The 17,998-nt window shown below is 41.6% G+C and overlaps 1 protein-coding gene across 3 annotated transcripts in view; it reads left to right on the forward strand.

Annotated features, from left to right (window-relative positions):
* LOC140201749 (glycerol-3-phosphate acyltransferase 4) overlaps positions 1–17,998 on the forward strand; it is a 106,006-nt gene that overhangs the window by 80,392 nt on the left and 7,616 nt on the right. For all 3 annotated transcript variants that reach the window (XM_072266366.1, XM_072266368.1, XM_072266367.1), the window contains one exon: positions 12,808–12,887. In XM_072266366.1, coding sequence (XP_072122467.1) covers positions 12,808–12,887 — 80 coding nt within the window. The remainder of the gene's footprint in view (positions 1–12,807; positions 12,888–17,998) is intronic.

Below are 17,998 nucleotides of genomic sequence, written 5' to 3' on the forward strand. Positions count from 1 at the left end.
TGGCCCTTTAGATATTTCAGCCCTGTTCTACCTTTTAATTGGCATCCCGCCCCTAATTTACTTGTTTCAAGTCCCATATCCCAACACAGAGAACAAGCGCCCTGCTCTTTTAATCTGCAAGGTTTAAACACAAATTTGTTGCAGCCATTCTTTGCTGTTAGCGTCATTCTTGGCTTACGATGCTTCACAAGTATTTGTTTTGCTGTTTTACCGTGTTGTTAACAAGCAGTATTCCATTGTAACAATGATATTACAATGCTAAGTCACATTAGAAGCACTTACACATTTAAAACATTTTACCCTACAGATAAGCTGTCTCGCCTTTCTGTTGTCTAAAGCTTTCTGTCTGACAGTCAACCACACAGCCTGTTTATCTATCATCTACAATTCCTTCCCTTGTCACTGCATTATGAATATTATAGAAAGCTGGAGACCGAGTACTAGGACTTGTTTATCTTTGATCTTTCAGTCATTTGCTGTCAGTGGACCTTATTCAGTACAGTTTCAATTGATTTGGATGATAGCTTACACTCAGTGGCCACTTTATTAGGTACCCCTGTACACCTACTCATTAATGCAAATATCTAATCTGCTGGCCATGTGGCAGCAACTCAGTGCATTAAAGCATGCAGCTGTAGTCAAGATGTTCAATACTTCTTCAGACCAAACATCAGATTCGGGAAAAAATGTCATCTAAGTTTCTTTGACCCTGGAATATTGTTGGTGCCAAACGGAGTGGTCTAAGTGTCTCAGAACTGCAGATCTTTTGGGGTTTTCACACACAACAGTCTCTAGACTAGCAAAAGACTATACCAGGTTCCACCCCTGTACTTAATAACTTGGCGAATGAGTCTATTTTGTGAGCTAAGCAGTAGAGTTAGAAGAAGGAAGGAAATGGCAGGATGATACAGGGAAGTGGTTGGAAATAGCCTGATCTGAGATGCAAATCTTTAGAATAGGAATGCTTGAAAATCCAAGAGCAAAGGACTGTTTATAAGAATGGTTGGGAAGGATTATATTGTACAAAGGTTAAGAGAAAGTAACTGCATTATAGGGGTGCAGATTGACATAGAGTTTGCTGAAGCTTAAAAAACTCTGCAGTCTTACAGCATATATCTTAGTGAGAATTTATTGTGTAAGAAGGTTTAGGCTTAGCAGTGCATCAGTTCTGATATTCAGGTTAAGCTTTCCACTTTGCATTACATCGTCATAAAGCATGTGTCACACCCCTCTATCAACTGTGGGTAAGTGTGCCCGACAACAGTCACCAGTTGGAAAAAAACAGATATTAAGCCATAACAGCACATTAGTACAAAGGGTTTTATTTGGTGTCAGGTGAAAAAAGTGCAAAATCTGCACAAAAGTTGTGAAAAGAAATATTTATAAATAGACAAATGAAAGCAAACATGTACGTACAAAAAATTACAAATATATGGAGGCTTTTTCCACAAAATACTTTGTCTTTAACTTTCTAATATAACTATTCACAAACCGTCAAATCTAACCTCCACACCTCTCTAGCAAAGCCAGACTGAGGGTTTAAATCTGCCTCCGCCTGGCCTAGAAGGGCCAGGAAATTCTACTGTTGGTCTGGATGGGAGTTGGTGGGGGGGAGGGAGAGATAATCATGTGGCCAGGCCTTAATAATTATTTCAGATGCAGAATTGGAACATTTTAAACAGGGATTATAACATCCTACAGTTTTATTCCACAACAAATTCCTTAGCAAAACCCATAGATCAGTGTCCACAAGCTCAGATGATTATAAAAGAATAATGCCTTCCCACTATCCCAGGCATTAGGATGCCCCAAACTGTCCCTTGGTCCTTTTGAGGCTGTTCTGCTGTCTACAAACTGATGTAACGGTGTAAGTGAAAATAAATGAAACTGTTTGGAATGCCTGTGTCTAGAATCGTTATTTTTATGAGTTATGAACTAGGAGAGCATGTTAACTGAAGGGATTGCTTTGATTAGCCAAGCCAGTAATTGTTTTACTGTTGGGCTGTGTAAATGTTGAGCTCCCAAGAACTGCAGAATCAGAGCGCATAGTGTATGAACTACTTGGGAGACTAGACCAGGGACAGAACGAGGAGTGACTAACCGGGCAAAGTGCCAAGGTTAGCAGCAGAATTAACATTGCCAACCTGTTCTGTTACAACACCTCCCCCCCCCCCCCACCCCTTCTGGATTGCACAAGGTGGGCAATCGGGAGAGATGGTCTGCCATAACTTTGTCCTGACCTGCCTTGTGACGGAAGTTGAAATGGAATGGTTGAGGGAGTTGGGTACCATCTCATGATGCGTGCATTATGGTCTTTCATGGAGTGGATCCAGTTGAGTGCTTGATGGTCGGGCTCCAGAACGAATTCTCTTCCTAGCCTCCAAGGCCCATTTTATGGCATGAGCTTCGTTCTCAACAGTAGAACATCTTGTCTCCCATGGTAGCAGGATGGTATTGCTGCTTTATCCCTCAGTACTACTAGTAGAACTGACGCTGAAGTCGGCAAAGAATCTGGTCCAGTTACCAAAGTATGTGAGGAAGCCTTTGTGACTCTGAAGGAGGCTTTGTATTCCTGTCTGGTCGCCACCAGAATTCATCAAACCATTCACCATCCAAGTCGACACCTCAGCAGTGGGGAATGGAGCAGTCCTGGCCCAGGGGAAAAAACAGCCAGTATTGTACCTTAGTCGGAAGTTGATAACTTGACTCCTGTGATAGCTGCTACCTTAGTCAGTAGCTGTTACCATGGGAGACAAGGTATTCACTGTTGAGAAGGAAACTCTTGCCATAAAATGGGCCTTGGAGAGCCGGTAGTATTACCTGCTTGGCAGGGAATTCGTTCTGGAGACCAACCATAAAGCATTCACCTGGATCCACTCCATGAAAGACCACAATGCATGCATCATGAGATGGTAGCTGGCTCTACAACCATTCAACATTGGTCACAAGGCAGGACAGCACGTCATGGCAGACTCTGTCTCCCGATTGCCCACCTTGTGCGATCCAGAAGAGGTGGGGGGGGGGGGGCGGGGGGATGTGACAGAACAGGTTGGCAATGTTAATTCTCCCGCTAACCTTGCCCCTTTGCCTAGTTAGTCACTCCTCCCCATTCTGTCCCCAGTCTAATTTCTTTAGTAGTTTTCAAACTTTGCCCTCCCGTCTGCAGTTCTTGTGAGTTCACCATTTATACACCCCAACAGCAAAACAATCGTTAGCTTGGCCATTCAAAGCAGTTCCTTAAGTTAACGTGCTCTACTGATTTATAACACATAAAAATAAGGATTCTAGAATTGTTTTGCAATTCTGCTTTTGGATGATTTGGGCTGCAGTTGTTCAATATTTAAAATAAACAGAAATAGTAATGACTTTGAAAAGCACCCAGAAAAGGTACTCAAGTGATGAGGGCCTAAAGCACAATAATGCCTGAAGAAGTGACTGATGATATGTGGCAATTTGTGTTCATCATTTTAATATGTTGCCTTACCTTTCCTCCTCCTCACCTATCCTCAGAATCTACCTCTGCTGTTTGTTGACTGTATATTTACAAAATCAGAATGGTTACTACATGAAAGGAGGTTGTTGAATGCACTGTAGCTTTATGTGAAAGCAATCCAACTAATCTCCCCATAGCTCTGCAACTTCCTTCTTTTCACTTCGAAGGCAATAATTGAATCTGCCTCTACTACTTTCCTTGGCAGTACATTCCTGACCCCATCTACTTGTTGCACAAACAAAAAAAATCCTCTTGGTGTCATCTTTTGTGAAACACCTAATTCCTGTTTAAAACCAAGGTCTTGTTGGCTTTTGAATCATTTTCTGAACCAACCCTGCAAATGAAATCTAAATATATCAAATCCACTGTTTCCAGTTTTCTAGCCCACTTGTCGTATTCAAAGGCTCCAGTAGATTAGTCCATAAAACCACAAATGTGATTCATCCATCATAACACATTTGGTAGGAGGAATGAAGTTGTCTCATTGAAGCCTTCTTGCTCACAGTCCCACCAAATCCCTGTTCTTGTATCCCTTTTAGCATTGTGCTCTCTAGTTAATATTGCCTTTTTTCATTCCTCCTACCAAATGTGTTATGATGGATGAATCACATTTGTAGTTTTATGGACTAATCGACTGTAGCCTTTGAATATGACAAGTGGGCTAGAAAACTGGAAGCGCTGGATTTGGTATATTTGGATTTTCAGAAGGCTTTTAATAAAGTCCCACACAGGAAATTGGTCAGCAAGTTTTGACACATAGAATCAGCGTAACGCATCTGGCATAGCTATAAAAAAAATATCTGCTGGAGGAACTCAGCGAGTTGAGTAGCGTCTGGGGAACGGCAAGGAGTTGTCATATTACGTGTTGAAGTTACGTTGTTTGGCTGAATATTGCCCCAGTCATTCACAGTCTATATCAGTGATTTCTCCATGGTGAAGACCGATGCAAAGGAATGATAAAGGCCATTACCTTTTGGCCCACTGTGTCTATGCCAATCATCACACCCGTCTATACGAATAACACTTACCTGTATTAATTCCATGTGCCTCTGTGCCCAGCTCGTTCAAGTATCTGTCCAGATACTTTCTAAATGTTGCTCCTGCCTCCACCACCACCTTTAGAAGCTCATTCCAGATGAACATTAAACCTCCTCCCTCTAACCTTGAACATAGCTTTAGACTCCCCTACACTGGGAAATAGACATTGACTACCTATCCTATTTGTGCATCTTATAATTTTATTCATCTCTTTCACATAATCACAGCCTCCATTGCTCAAGAAAGACCAGACCTAACCTACCGGAGCTCTCATGTTACTCAAGCCCTCAGAGGGTCAGAGATATACAGGACAGAAACTGGCCATCGGGTCTATGCCTAACCATTAAGCAGCCATTTAAAGTAATCCAGTTTTTTAAACTTTTCTCCACATTCCCATTAACTCCCCCTAGATTCTACCACTCTCCTACATATTGGGACAGTTTACATTGACCAATTAACCTTACCAGCCAGCACATCTTTGAGATGTGGGAAGAAACCAAGAGTACCTGGGGAATATCCACATGATGGCAGGATTAACATGCAGAACTCCACATAGACAGCACCTGCAGTCAGGATAATAGCACCCGAGTTATAAACTCAGCTAGCATTATAGATTCAGTTAGTTTCTTCACAGGTGCAACCCTTCCCACCATAAAGGGCATCTTCAAGAAGGTAGCATCTATCACTGAAGGCCCTCACCATCTAGGACATGTCTTCTTGCTTCTGCCATCGGGGGGGAGGTACAGGACCCAAACTCAAAGATTATGGAGCAGTCTCCTCCCCTCTGCCATCAGATTTCTGAACAGCCCATGGAGACCACTTTGTTGTTCCTTCTTTTACACTGCTTATTTTTGTAAATTCTAATAAGTTTTGTTACACTGTATTGCTGTTGCAAAACAACAAATTTCTGTAATTTCAGTCATTGATAATAAATCTGACTCTGACTCAGAAGTCAGGCTAACTGGGTCAAATACAGGTTGTTGAAACTATAAAGCAATCCTTTGTCTTTCTACTGGAATCCCTCTTTCAGGTTGGGATTAAATTTTGCTACGTCATTCTCATAGCTGTTTAAATGTCTGTCTCTTCCGTTCCTGTTCCTTAGCCCTTTTTTTTTTCCTTTTACCTATTTCTTTAGATTCTTCAAATATCTGGAATTTTGAGTTGTTAGTTCTGGTCATCCTACAGCTACATCTCTGTTATAACTGTCATATAGTAATGTCTGTACCGTGTGCCATCAGCTTGTCTGTCTGGTTACAAAGGATGCAAACATCCAATAAAGAGCCATAAGTTTTGACTTTTTACACTTCAATTCTACTTTCTGCCACACACTTTTATGTTTTTTGCCGTTCCGTCAAGCTTTGGGGCATTTGATTTGCAAGTAGATGGACTGTGTAGCAAGACTGTGTGTAGAGCAATCGGCAATCGCCTCTGATCTGGGCCAACATTTATGTGCCCAGCAGCACCTAATTAATTAGCTTATTTATTTTGACTTTTTTCTTAAAGATGTGCTGGGTGTGTCCCGCCTACCGCTGCATTCTCCGTGGATCGGTATTGGTCCGTGGCCTGGGGGTTGGGGTGGTGGGACACTGCGGTGTCATCTCATCGTCTTTTTCCATCAGGGCAGGCAGGTCAGCTTCTTCACGTTCAGTTCCTGGACAACTTCGCTTTTGGTCCGTTGGCTACTGCATTCAGTTTCGATTTTTAGATTATGAGAACACTCAGTCCTCTTTTATTGTCATTTAGAAATGCGTACATGCTTTAAGAAATGATACAATGTTCCTCCAGAGTGATATCACAGAAAACAGGACAAATCAAAGACTAACACTGACAGAACCACATAATTATATAGTTACAGCAGTGCAAAGCAATACCATAATTTGATAAAGAACAGACCATGGGCACGGTAAAAAAAGAAGTCTCACGTCCCAATCGACTCCCGAGTCCCTAATAGCAGGTGGCAAAAGGGAGAAACTCCCTGCCATAAACCTCCAGGCACCGACAACTGCCGATCCATTGGAAGCAAAGCAACCGACCACAGCCGACATCAAGTCTGTCCATCCGAAAACTTCGAGCCTCCGACCAGCCCCTCCGATACAGCCTCCCGAGCGCCATCCTCTGCCGAGCACCTTCGACTTAGCCCCGGCTGCCGAAACAAGCAAAGCCGAGGATTTGAGGCCTTCTGCTCCAGAGATTCCGGTTACCACACAGTAGCAGCGGCAGTGAAGCAGGCATTTCAGATGTTTCTCCAGATGTTCCTCCGTACTCTCACCTCTGTCTCCATCAAATCAAGATTGTGCACGGTCCCCCTACTTGACAGATTACAGATATCATTCCCCGGAGAGGCCGCGCGCGCTGCGTCACGCCGCCATCTTCTCCTCCTCCTCCTCCTTCCAATCCTTTCCTCTTCCAATTGCATCAGCTCTTCATCTATCGGTTCTTGGTCATGCGATGCCAAAACCTCCTCAACATCATCTTCGTCAACTTCCACCAGCCAAATTCGCTTTGTCCTTGCTTCGTTCACCATGATCAAAACGCTTAATTATGTCTAGTTTTACGCTAAGTGTAACACCCTTACGAGCTCTTTTAGGCTTTTCCGATACCATAGAACTCATCTTGCAAACGGCTGCTCACAGGCACGTGTTTAAGCAATGCTGGCTAGAATGCAGTTCCGGGGGAGGAGCTTGGCTGTTCGGGATGTGCGCTGCCTTTTATCGTGCGCTGCCTTTTATCGTGCGCTGCTTTTTCCGCGCTTTGCCTTTTTTCGTAACAGTGAAAACACCTTCTGTTAGCGAAAACAGGCAACTAATGTAGGTCTTTCATAACAGCGAGGTTTCGTAAAGCGAACGTTCGAAAAGCGGGGGACACCTGCATACAGGTAGATTGGGAAAATCAGGTTGGTGCTGGATCCCAAGAGAGCAAATTTGTAGAATGCCTACAAGATGGCTTTTTAGAGCAACCTGTGGTTGAATCAACTAGGGAAAAGGCAATTCTGGATTAGGTGTTGTGCAAAGATCCAGATTTGATTAGGAGGGGCAGGTAAATGAACTCTTTTGAGGCAGGGATTATAATATATAATTCACCCTGCAGTTTGACAGGGAGAAGCTAAAGTCAGATGTATCAGTATTACAGCGGAGTAAAGGAAATTACAAAGGCATGAGAGAAGAGCTGGCCAAAGTTGATTGGAAGGGGACACTAGCAGGGATGACGACAGAACAGCAGTGGTTGAAGTTTCTGGATGCTTTCAGAAGTGGCAGGATAGATACATCCCAAAGAAGTAGTAGTATTCTAAAGGGATGGTAAGGCAACAGTCGCTAACAAAGGAAGTTAAAAACAGCATAAGAGCAAAAGAGAGTGCATATAATATGGCAACAAAAGTTAATGGGAAGTTACAGATTGGGAATAATGTAAGAGAAGGATACAAGAAGTTTTTTTCAGATATATAAAGAGAAAGGAGAGGAGAAAGTGCATATTGGATCGCTGGAAAATGACACTGGAGAGGTAATAATGGGGGAGAAAAAGATGGTAGATGAGATTAATAAGTAATTTGAGTCAGTCTTCACTGCGGAAGACTCCAGCAGTCTGCCAGAAATTCAAGGTGTTGGAGGGCTGAAGTAAGTGTAGTTGCTATTACTAAGGAGAACGTGCATGAGAAGCTGAAAGGTCTAAAGGTAGATAAATCACTACATCCCAAGGTTCTGAAAAAGGTATCTGAAGAGATTGTGTAGGCATTAGTAATGCTGTTACAAAAAATCACTAGGTTCTGGAATGGTTCTGGAGTACTGGAAAATTGCAAATGTCACCCCACTCTTCAAGAAGGGAGAGAGGCAGAAGAAAGGAAATTATAGACTAATTAGCCAGTGGTTGAGCAGATGTGGAATTCATTATTAAGGATGAGGTTTTGGGGTACTTGGAGGTACATGATAAAATAGGCAAATACTCAGCATGGTGTCCTTAAGGGGAAATCTTGCCTGTCAAATCTCCTGGAATTCTTTGAGGAAATAACAGGCAGGTTAGATGAAGGAGAATCAGTAGATGTTTACTTGGAGTTTCAGAAGGCCTTTGACAAGGTGCTGTAAATGAGGGTGTTAAATAAGATAAGGGTCCATGGTATTACTAGAAAGATACTAGTATGGATAGACAATTAGCTGACTGGCAGAGGGCCTTTCCTGTTTGGCTGCTGGTGACTAGTGGTATTCTGCAGGGGCCAGTGTTGAGACTGCTACTTTTCACGTCAGATGTCAATGATTTGAATGATGGAATTTATGGCTTTGTGGCCAAGTTTGCAGACAATGTGGGGGAGGGGCAGGTAGTTTTGAGGAAGCAGGGAGACTCCAGAAGGACTTAGATTAAGAGAATAAAACGGGCAGGAAATTCAAAACTCTGAAGTGCAAAGGGACTTGGCAGTCTAGTGCAGGATTCCCTAAATGTTAACTTGCAGGTTGAGTCGGTGGTAAAGAAGTCAAATGCAATGCAAGCATTCTTTTCGAGAGGACTAGAATGTAAAAACGAGTATGTAATGCTGAGACTCTACAAGGCATTGATGAGACAGAACTTGGAGTATTTTGAGCAGTTTTTTGGCCCTTAATCTAAGAAAGGATGTGCTGGCATTGGAGAGGGTCCAGAGGAGGTTCACAAGAATGATTCTAGGAATAAGAGAGTTAACGTATGAGGAGTGCTTAAGGGGTGTGGCCCTGTACTCGCTGGAGTTTAGAAGAATGAGGGGGCATCCTATTGAAACCTAAAGGTCTAGATAGAGTAGATGTAGAGAAGGTGTTTCCTATAGTGGGGGAGTCTATAACCAGAGAGGAAAAGTTCAAAGTACATTTATTATCAAAGTATGTATACATTATACAACCTTGAGATTCATCTCTTTACAGACAACCACAAAACAAAGAAACCTTGAAAGAACCCATTAAAATAATGACCAAAACATCCAATGTGCAGAGGAGAGAGGAAAACAAATTACACAATCCTTTCCAATTCACCCTGGCTCTTAAATCAATCAGGTGTCAGGACTTTCCTTGCTCTTGGGGATGCCACGACTCTGCTTCAACCCTGACTCCGCTTGCCATGACTAGGCTTTCCCTGTACCTCTGTCACCACTTACCTCAACCATCCTTTCCTTGCCTCTCCATTGTTATTGTTGTGAGCACAGCTTGAGAATAAAAGGACATCCATTTAGAACAGTGATGAGGAGAAATTTCTTAATCCAGAGGGTGGCGAGTCTTGGAATTCCTTGCCACAAACAGCTGTGGAGGCCAAGTCATTGGATATATTTAAAGCAGAGGTTGATAGGTTCTTGATTAGTCAGGGCGTCAAAGGTTACAGGAGAAGGCAGAATGGGGTCAGGAGGGATAATAAATCAACCATGATGGAATTGCAGAGCAGACTCTTTGGGCCGAATGGTCTAATTCTTCTGGGTCCTCAAGTTCTTGGGTCTTTTTCATGGACAAGATGCCACACAGGAAATTGGTTCGTGGATGAAAATCAGAAAAATGCAGAAGCTTTGTCTGAATTTAAAACAGAAAATAATGGAAAAAAGGATTCTCATTTCCTGTTGAAGACAAAGAATGCCACTTGATCCACTGTATGTGTCCAGCGTTTTCTATTTTTAGGTTCGGAAGGAAGGAAGGAAGGCTGTGCTTGTATAAACAAATTCTCCAGCATCTCTTTTTGGCATACAAACTATTAGCAAGGCTCAGTACTAGCACAGGGATCCACAGCGTCTTGGACAGGAATTTCAGTCGGTTTTGTCCAAAAAGGAGTTTTGCATTATTGCTGAAGACCTCAAATTGCAGCATCTTTGTTATCTGTCCTTTCTGCCAGCCCAAATATTTGTGTAAAATGCTCTTCTCTGCACATTATACCCCACTCCCTCAGCTTTGTGTCGTCTACAGTACTGTACACCCAAGTCCAAATCATTAAAGTACTTTAAGAGACCCAGTTATTCCAGTGCTGAGTTTTTTTACCTCTGGAATCACCACTCCAGCAACTGAGATTCAATCCGACTAGCACTGCTGTAAGTACTTCCTCTGATTGTAAGGATACTCTAGTTTCTTTCTGCATCCAAAGACCTGCTGGTCAGTGCGTTAATTGGCTGTTGTGAAATTGGATGGTTAAAAAGGGCACATGAAAGAATATGGGGAGGAGTGTGATTGTTCTGAGAGCCAGCATAGATTCACTGGGTTGAATGGCCTGCAGTGTCTTAACAGAACCAGCCTTCTGCCAGCACCATTTCTGTCACGTAGCTAATTTTCAATCCTGCTGCTGCTGCCCTTTTTATTCCATGTCCTTCAGTTTGCGGGCACGTGGCCAAGTGGTTAAGGCATTGGACTAGCGACCTGAAGGTCGTGAGTTTGAGCCCCAGCCGAGGCAACGTGTTGTGTCCTTGAGCAAGGCACTTAATCACACATTGCTCTGCGACGACACTGGTGCCAAGCTGTATGGGTCCTAATGCCCTTCCCTTGGACAAGATTGGTGTTGTGGAGAGGGGAGACTTGCAGCATGGGCAACTGTTGGTCTTCCATACAACCTTGCTTAGGCCTGTGCCCTGGAGAGTGAAGACTTTCCAGGCGCAGATCCATGGTCTCGCAAGACTAATGGATGCCTTTCCTTCAGTTTTGATGACAAATCCTATTGTGTGGCATTATTTCTAATGCTTTTTGATGTCTAACTGTACCACATTAACTAGTCTTGAATATTTGTAGATTTTTTTTATTCTTAGTCTCAATTGTTTCTCGTGCTACCAGTCTTTAGTTCTCTTGTGAACCTTCAGTCATCAGCCTGATTGTTATCATAAATTTTGTTTCCTGCCATATTCTCCCTGTATGTCATCCAGGGAGCTCTGGCTTCAGTTTCTCTACCCTTTTCTCTGAATGTGTAGAGATGTCGTTGAAACATCTCCACTTTAATGGCCTCCTTTTCATCGATTATTGTGCTGTTGCCTTGGCCAGACCTAGAAATTGGCCATTCTCCAATCAATATTTTTTTATCTTGGAATGGTCAGTATCCTTTTCCATAATTATTCTTACCTTTGTTTCTTTGCATTTGACAGAACTTTGTTGCATGAATATCCTTAATTGTGTGCTATAAATTAAATAATAAACTGGTTTTGTTATCCAAATTCCTGTTCCACAGACTTGAGAGGTGTCTATTTCATCATGATGAGGATATTTATGTTCCCCTTGTGAGCATAGAAAAAAGTAACAACTTTCAAAGTTCTCTCTTGGTGTCCCACAGAGTCTTCAGTCACTGTTGGTTCAAACCTTTTAAAAACAAAATGCATCCTTATTTCTGAAAGCATTCTGATTTGAATATGTTCCTAGGTGGTATCCTAACTCACCCACGCAATACGCAATTTATCAACACGAAATAAATAGATAATGCACAATTCCAAATTCATTTAAAGATTAATGATCTATATTAAATATGAACTAGCATTTCTTGATTTTAGTCATTTTTGGGCTATAATTGATGTAACACATGGGATTAAATTGACCTGAGTTCCCTTAGTTTGGCAAGCTGAAAATCTGAATTGGTCTTTGAAATTGATTTTCTTATTGTCAGATGTACCAAGTACAGTGGAAAAATAATGAATTGTTCATACAGTTCAATTCATTACACAGTGCACTGAGGTAATACAAGGTAAAACATGGCAGAATAAAGTGTTACAGCTTCAAAGTGCACTGCAGGTAAATCAAAAGGTGCAAAGTCATTAATGAACCCAGTATTCCAGTGGTATTTGGTGAAGGCAGGATCAGATTAAACAATATTGATGAAATATTAGCCACACTTTAGTTTTATGAAATGTTGTTTAGTTGCTGCATAGTTGAAATTTCTAGCCACTTTCTGTTGCTAGTTGCATCTAATTTACTATGCAGGAATTTTCTGATCAAGTGTGCTATGACTGATAATCTGACTTAAATTTAAGACCATAAGACATAGAGCAGAATCCAAGTGTGGTCTGACCAATGCTTTATAAAGCCTCAGCATCACATCCTTGCTCTGATGTTCTAGTCCTCTTGAAATGAATGCTAACATTGCATTTACCTTCCTTAACCATTAATTCAGCTGCAAGTTAACCTTTAGGGAATCCTGCATAAGGACTCCCAAAGCCCTTTAAAGTGATGTAATTTCCATGAGGTTCATTCAGTGCAAATTTACCCATTACTCCGACCTACATAAAATAGTGATTTTGGCAGACTGGCAGTGAAGTATTGTAACTTGCTGAGTAGCCCAGGAAAACAGTACTAAAATGACTTCTTTATGTTGCACAGGAAGGTGAGGATGCAGTACAGTTTGCTAATCGTGTGAAAGCTGCAATTGCCAGGCAAGGCGGTCTTGTTGATTTACTGTGGTAAGTAAATTCTTCCCATTACATTGTCTGAGATTAATTAACAATGACAATGACTTCAGTGTCACATATAGAAAATGTCATTAACAACAGCTTGCTCTCCATATTGTTCTGCCCTGGCTTGCAACATCCAAGGTGAACCTGTCCAACACAGGGCCTTATGAATGTGTCCCTTCTCAAAATATATAAAGTTGATTGAATCACTTATCTAAACTTGATCACTTTGAGTTACATAATTTCAGGGAATAATTTGTAAATTGCTGTGACAGAATGATAGACTTCACGTCTTCTTGGTAACATACCTACAGTCACCTTTCCTTCTGCCCATGTCTCGAGGCTTGGCTCCTTCGTTATGTAAAATCATCAGTGGTGTATATTCCACCGCTGGTCAATGTCATGCAGGCACCAGGTGGGCTGAGCACCATGATCAGTGGTCAGGAAACAGTACACCCTGATGATTTCCCTATCATTTCAACCAAACCAGCTTGAGGAAGTTCCTGACCAAATACCAACAACGTGTCACCTGTGGAACCAAAGGAGTCAACACATTTCACCACTGTTACACCACCATCAAGAACACTTCCTGTACCATCCCACACCTGCATTTTGGCAAGTCAGCTCACCTGCCTATACCTCTACTCCCAGCATACAGGCAGAGACTGAAGACTGCAGCACCGGTGATGAGGATCACAAAGTTGTGATCCAGGGAGATGGAGGAATCCTTACAAGACTGCTTTGAATTGGTGAACTGGAAGATATTAGGGATTCATCTTCGAATCTGAATGAATATGCTGCAGTTGTCACCAGCTTCATCAGGACCTGTGTGGATGAGTGTGTGCCTTTGAGAACATAACCAGACATTATCATCATCATCATCATCAGGTGCCATGCCCAGTTTGAGCTTTGACTCCTGCTTCGGGTCAAGTGGATCAATTCATTGGTATTCATTTCCAGTTCTCTGGCTGCTGTCTCCATCATCATTTGTCTTTGCCTTCCTCTTGCTTTCTTCCCTTCAGTCTTTCCCATAATTACCAAGCATTCTAACTCCTCTTTCCTAATCACATGTCCAATGAAGTCATGTTGCTTTTTCATGATCTCATACATTATTTCTCTTTTTGTGCTTGCTCTGTTCATGACATCCTCATTAGATATTCGTTTCATCCATGATATTCTTTGCATCCTCCTCAAAAACCACATCTCTGCTGCTTCAATTTGTTTCCTCATGTTACTAGATATTGTCCTTGAGCCATATAACATAACTGGATAAACACAACATTTCAGTGCTCTGAGGCGGATTGTCATGCCTAGTTTAGTGTTGGTCAGTATACTCTTCATTCTCGTAAAGGTGTTTTTTGCCATCCCTATAATTCTTTTGATGTCCATGTCGCACCTGCCATCTGATGTCACCCAGCTTCCTAAGTAGCAAAAGTTCTGTACTTGTTTTATGTCTTCCCCATTTATTCTCAGCCTGCAGATAGGATTCTCCTTCTTTTTGGATATCACCATACATTCTGTTTTTTTACAATTGTTAGATAGACCCATTTTTGCACTTTCTTCAACAACTATATCAATTAAGTTTTGTAGTTCTTTCTCCGTACTTGCAATTAACACAGTGCCATCCGCATGTCTAAAATTATTGATGTTTTCACCGCCAACTTTGATACCCAAGATGTCTCTTTATTTTGGTAATATTGTTTCACTGTACACATTAAAGAAATCAGGGGAGAAAACACACCCTTGTCTAATGCCTCTCTTGATTTTCATAAATTGACTCACTTCTCCATCTATTCTTACAGCGGCAGTTTGTTCTCAGTACAGATTTCTGATTTGGCAGAGGACTTTCGAATCTAGATCTAGTGTTTCCTGTAATATTTCGAATAACTTATTGTGTTTCACTTTATCAAATGCTTTTATGTAGTCGATAAAACAAACAAGTTTTTTTGCACTTGAATAGTTCATTCTGATAGTATCCTTAACATCAATATTGTGTTTCTTGTACCTTTGTCTTTCACAAAACCACATTGTTCTTTACCTATTTCAGCTTGTATCTTACTTTTAGCTCTTGTCATCAAAATTCTTAGAAGTGTCTTAGTGGTCCTATGTAATTTACATTCTATTGCTCCAGGTTTCTTAGGAAGAGTGATAAATACTGATTTTTTTCATATCTTCTGGTATTATTCCAGTCTCATAAATGTCATTGATTAAATCAGTAAGTTTTTCAATTCCATAATCTTCAAGGGCAATAATCTGTTTTATTACTGATTGATCAGGACCTGCTGCCTTTCCTTTCTTCATCTTAATTTATTGCATTACAAACTTCAGATTTTAAAATACTTGGACCTTCAATGCTCTTCTTAATTTCTGGTTTTTCGCCTCGATCGTCTTCAAACAATTCCTGAATATACTCAGACATACCATCAGCTTAACACCTTTTATGCGCGTTTTGAAAGGGAGAATAAAAATATACGTGTGTGAATCCCTACAGCATCTGGTAACCCTTTGGTCTCTGCTTTGGAGGCTGACATCAGGATGTCTTTCAAGAGGGTGAACCCTTCCAAGGTGTCAGGCCCTGATGGTTTACCTGGTAGAGCACTGAAAACCTGTGCCAATCAACTGGGAGGAGTGTTCAAGGTCATCTTCAATCTCTCACTGCTGTATTCAGAAGTTCCCACCTGCTTCAAAAGGGCAACAACCATTCCAGTACCCAAGCAGAGCTGCCTCAATGGCTATCGCCTAGTTGCACTCACATCTATTGTGATGAAGTGCTTCATGAGGTTGGTCATGGCCAGAATCAGCTCCTGCCTAATCAAGGACCTGGACCCACTGCAATTTGCCTGTCCCACAGTATGTCTACAAGCTGATGCAATCTCACTGGCTCTCCACTCAGTCTTGAACTACCTGGACAATGTCAGGCTCTGTTTATTGATAACAGTTCAGTGTTCAACACAATCGTACTCTCAGTACTACTCAACAAACTTCAAAACCTGGGCTTCTGTACCTCCCTCTGATCCTTGACTTCCTCATTGGGAGACCACAGTTAGGGCAGATTGGAAATTACTTATCCTCACTGACAATCAACACTGGTGCACCTCAAGGATTCATGTTTAAGCCCACTGCTGTATTCTCTCTACACCCATGTCTGTGTGGCTTGGCACAGCTCTAACACCATCTATAAATTTGCCAATGACACAACTATTGGCAGAATTTCAGATGGTGGCAAGGAGGCGTTCAGGAGTGAGATGGAGCAGCTGGTTGAGTGGTATTGCAGCAGTAAGTTTGTACTCAATGTCAGTAAGACCAAGGAATTGATTGTGGACTTCAGGAAGGGCAAGTCAAGGGAACACATACCAGTACTCATTTAGGGATTAGCAGTGGAAAGAATGAGCAGTTTCAAGTTCCTGGGTTTCAGCATCTCTGAAGATATATCCTGAGCCTAACATGTTGATGTAATTATAAAGAAGGCATGACAGTGTGTATATTTCATTTAAAAATTTGAGGAGATTGGTATGTCATGAAAGGCTCTCGCATTCTAACTGGTGTGGAAGGGGACACTATACAGGATTGGAAAAAGCTGCAGAAAGTTGCAAACCCAACCAGCTCTATCGTAACACTAGCCTCCTGAACATCAAGAACATCTTCAAAAGGTGATGCTTCTAAAAGGTAGCATCCATCGTTAAGGACCCCCATCAACTAGGACATGCCCTTTTCTTGCTACCATCCGGCAGGAGATACAGGAGGGTGAAAACACACTCAGCATTTTAGGAACTGCTTCTCTTTTTGCACTACTTTAATTTTTTTATATATATATATATATATATATATATATATATATATATATAGAAAAGACTCTTGTGTCAAAGTGAAAACAAACTTCTACAATTTGATCTATATTTATTACAATTATCAAACACAAAATAATTGATTGCATAATTACTCACCCCCTTCAAGTCAGTATTTAGAAGATGAACTTTTGGCAGGAATTACAGCCTTGAGTCTGTGTGGATAGGGCTCTATCAGCTTTGCACATCTTCACGCTGCAGTTTTTTACCATTCTTTACAAAACTGCTCAAGCTCTGTCAGATTGCATGGGGATCGTGAATGAACACTGCTTTTCAAGTCCAGCCACAAATTCTCAATTGGATTGAGGTCCAGACTTGGCTGCTCCAGGACATTAACTTTGTTGTTTTTAAGCCACTCCTGTGTAGCTTTGGCTTTGTGCTTGGGGTCATTGTCTTGCTGGAAAGCAAATCTCCCAAGTGGCAGTTTTCTTGCGCCTACATCAGGTTTTCCAGGATTTCCCTGTATTTTGCTGCATTCATTTTACCCTCTACCTTCACAGGCTTACACCAGATATAGCATTTAGTCTGATGGGCAAAAAAGCTCAGTTTTGGTTTCATCAGATCAGAGAACCTTCCAGCTGACTTCAGAGTCTCCCATGTGCCTCCTGGCAAACTCTAGCCAAGATTTTATGTGAGTTTATTTCAATAGTGGCTTTCTCTTTGCCACTCTCCCATAAAGCTGCAACTGGTGAAGCTCCCGGGCAACAGTTGTTGTATGCACAGTCTCTCCCATCTCAACCACTGAAACTTGTAACTCCTCCAGAATTGTCATCGGTCTCTTGGTGGCCTCTCTTACTAGTCCCCTTCTTGCATAGTCACTCAGTTTTTGAGCATGGGCTGCTCTCGGCAGATTGACAGCTGTGCCATATTCTTTCCATTTCTTGATGATTGACTTAACTGTACTCCAAGGGATATTCAGTGACACGGAAATTTTCTTGTATCCATCTCCTGACTTGTGCTTTTCAATATCCTTTTAACAGAGTTGCTTGGGGTGTTCTTTTGTCTTCATGGTGCAGTTTTTGCCAGGATACTGACTCACCAGCACTTGGACCTTCCAGATACTGGTGTATTTGTACTGCAATCAATTGAAACACCTTGACTGTCTATTTGGAGATGTGGAGGTGATCTCCTTAACCAATTATGTGACTTCTAAAACCAATTGGCTGCACCAGTGATGATTTGGTGTGACATACTAAAAGGGGTGAATACTTCTGCAATCAATTATTGTGTTTTATATTGTAATTAATTTAGATCACTTTGGATCAATCTGTTTTC

This window comes from Mobula birostris, chromosome 8 (assembly GCF_030028105.1).
Source record: "Mobula birostris isolate sMobBir1 chromosome 8, sMobBir1.hap1, whole genome shotgun sequence".
NCBI lineage: Eukaryota > Metazoa > Chordata > Chondrichthyes > Myliobatiformes > Myliobatidae > Mobula > Mobula birostris.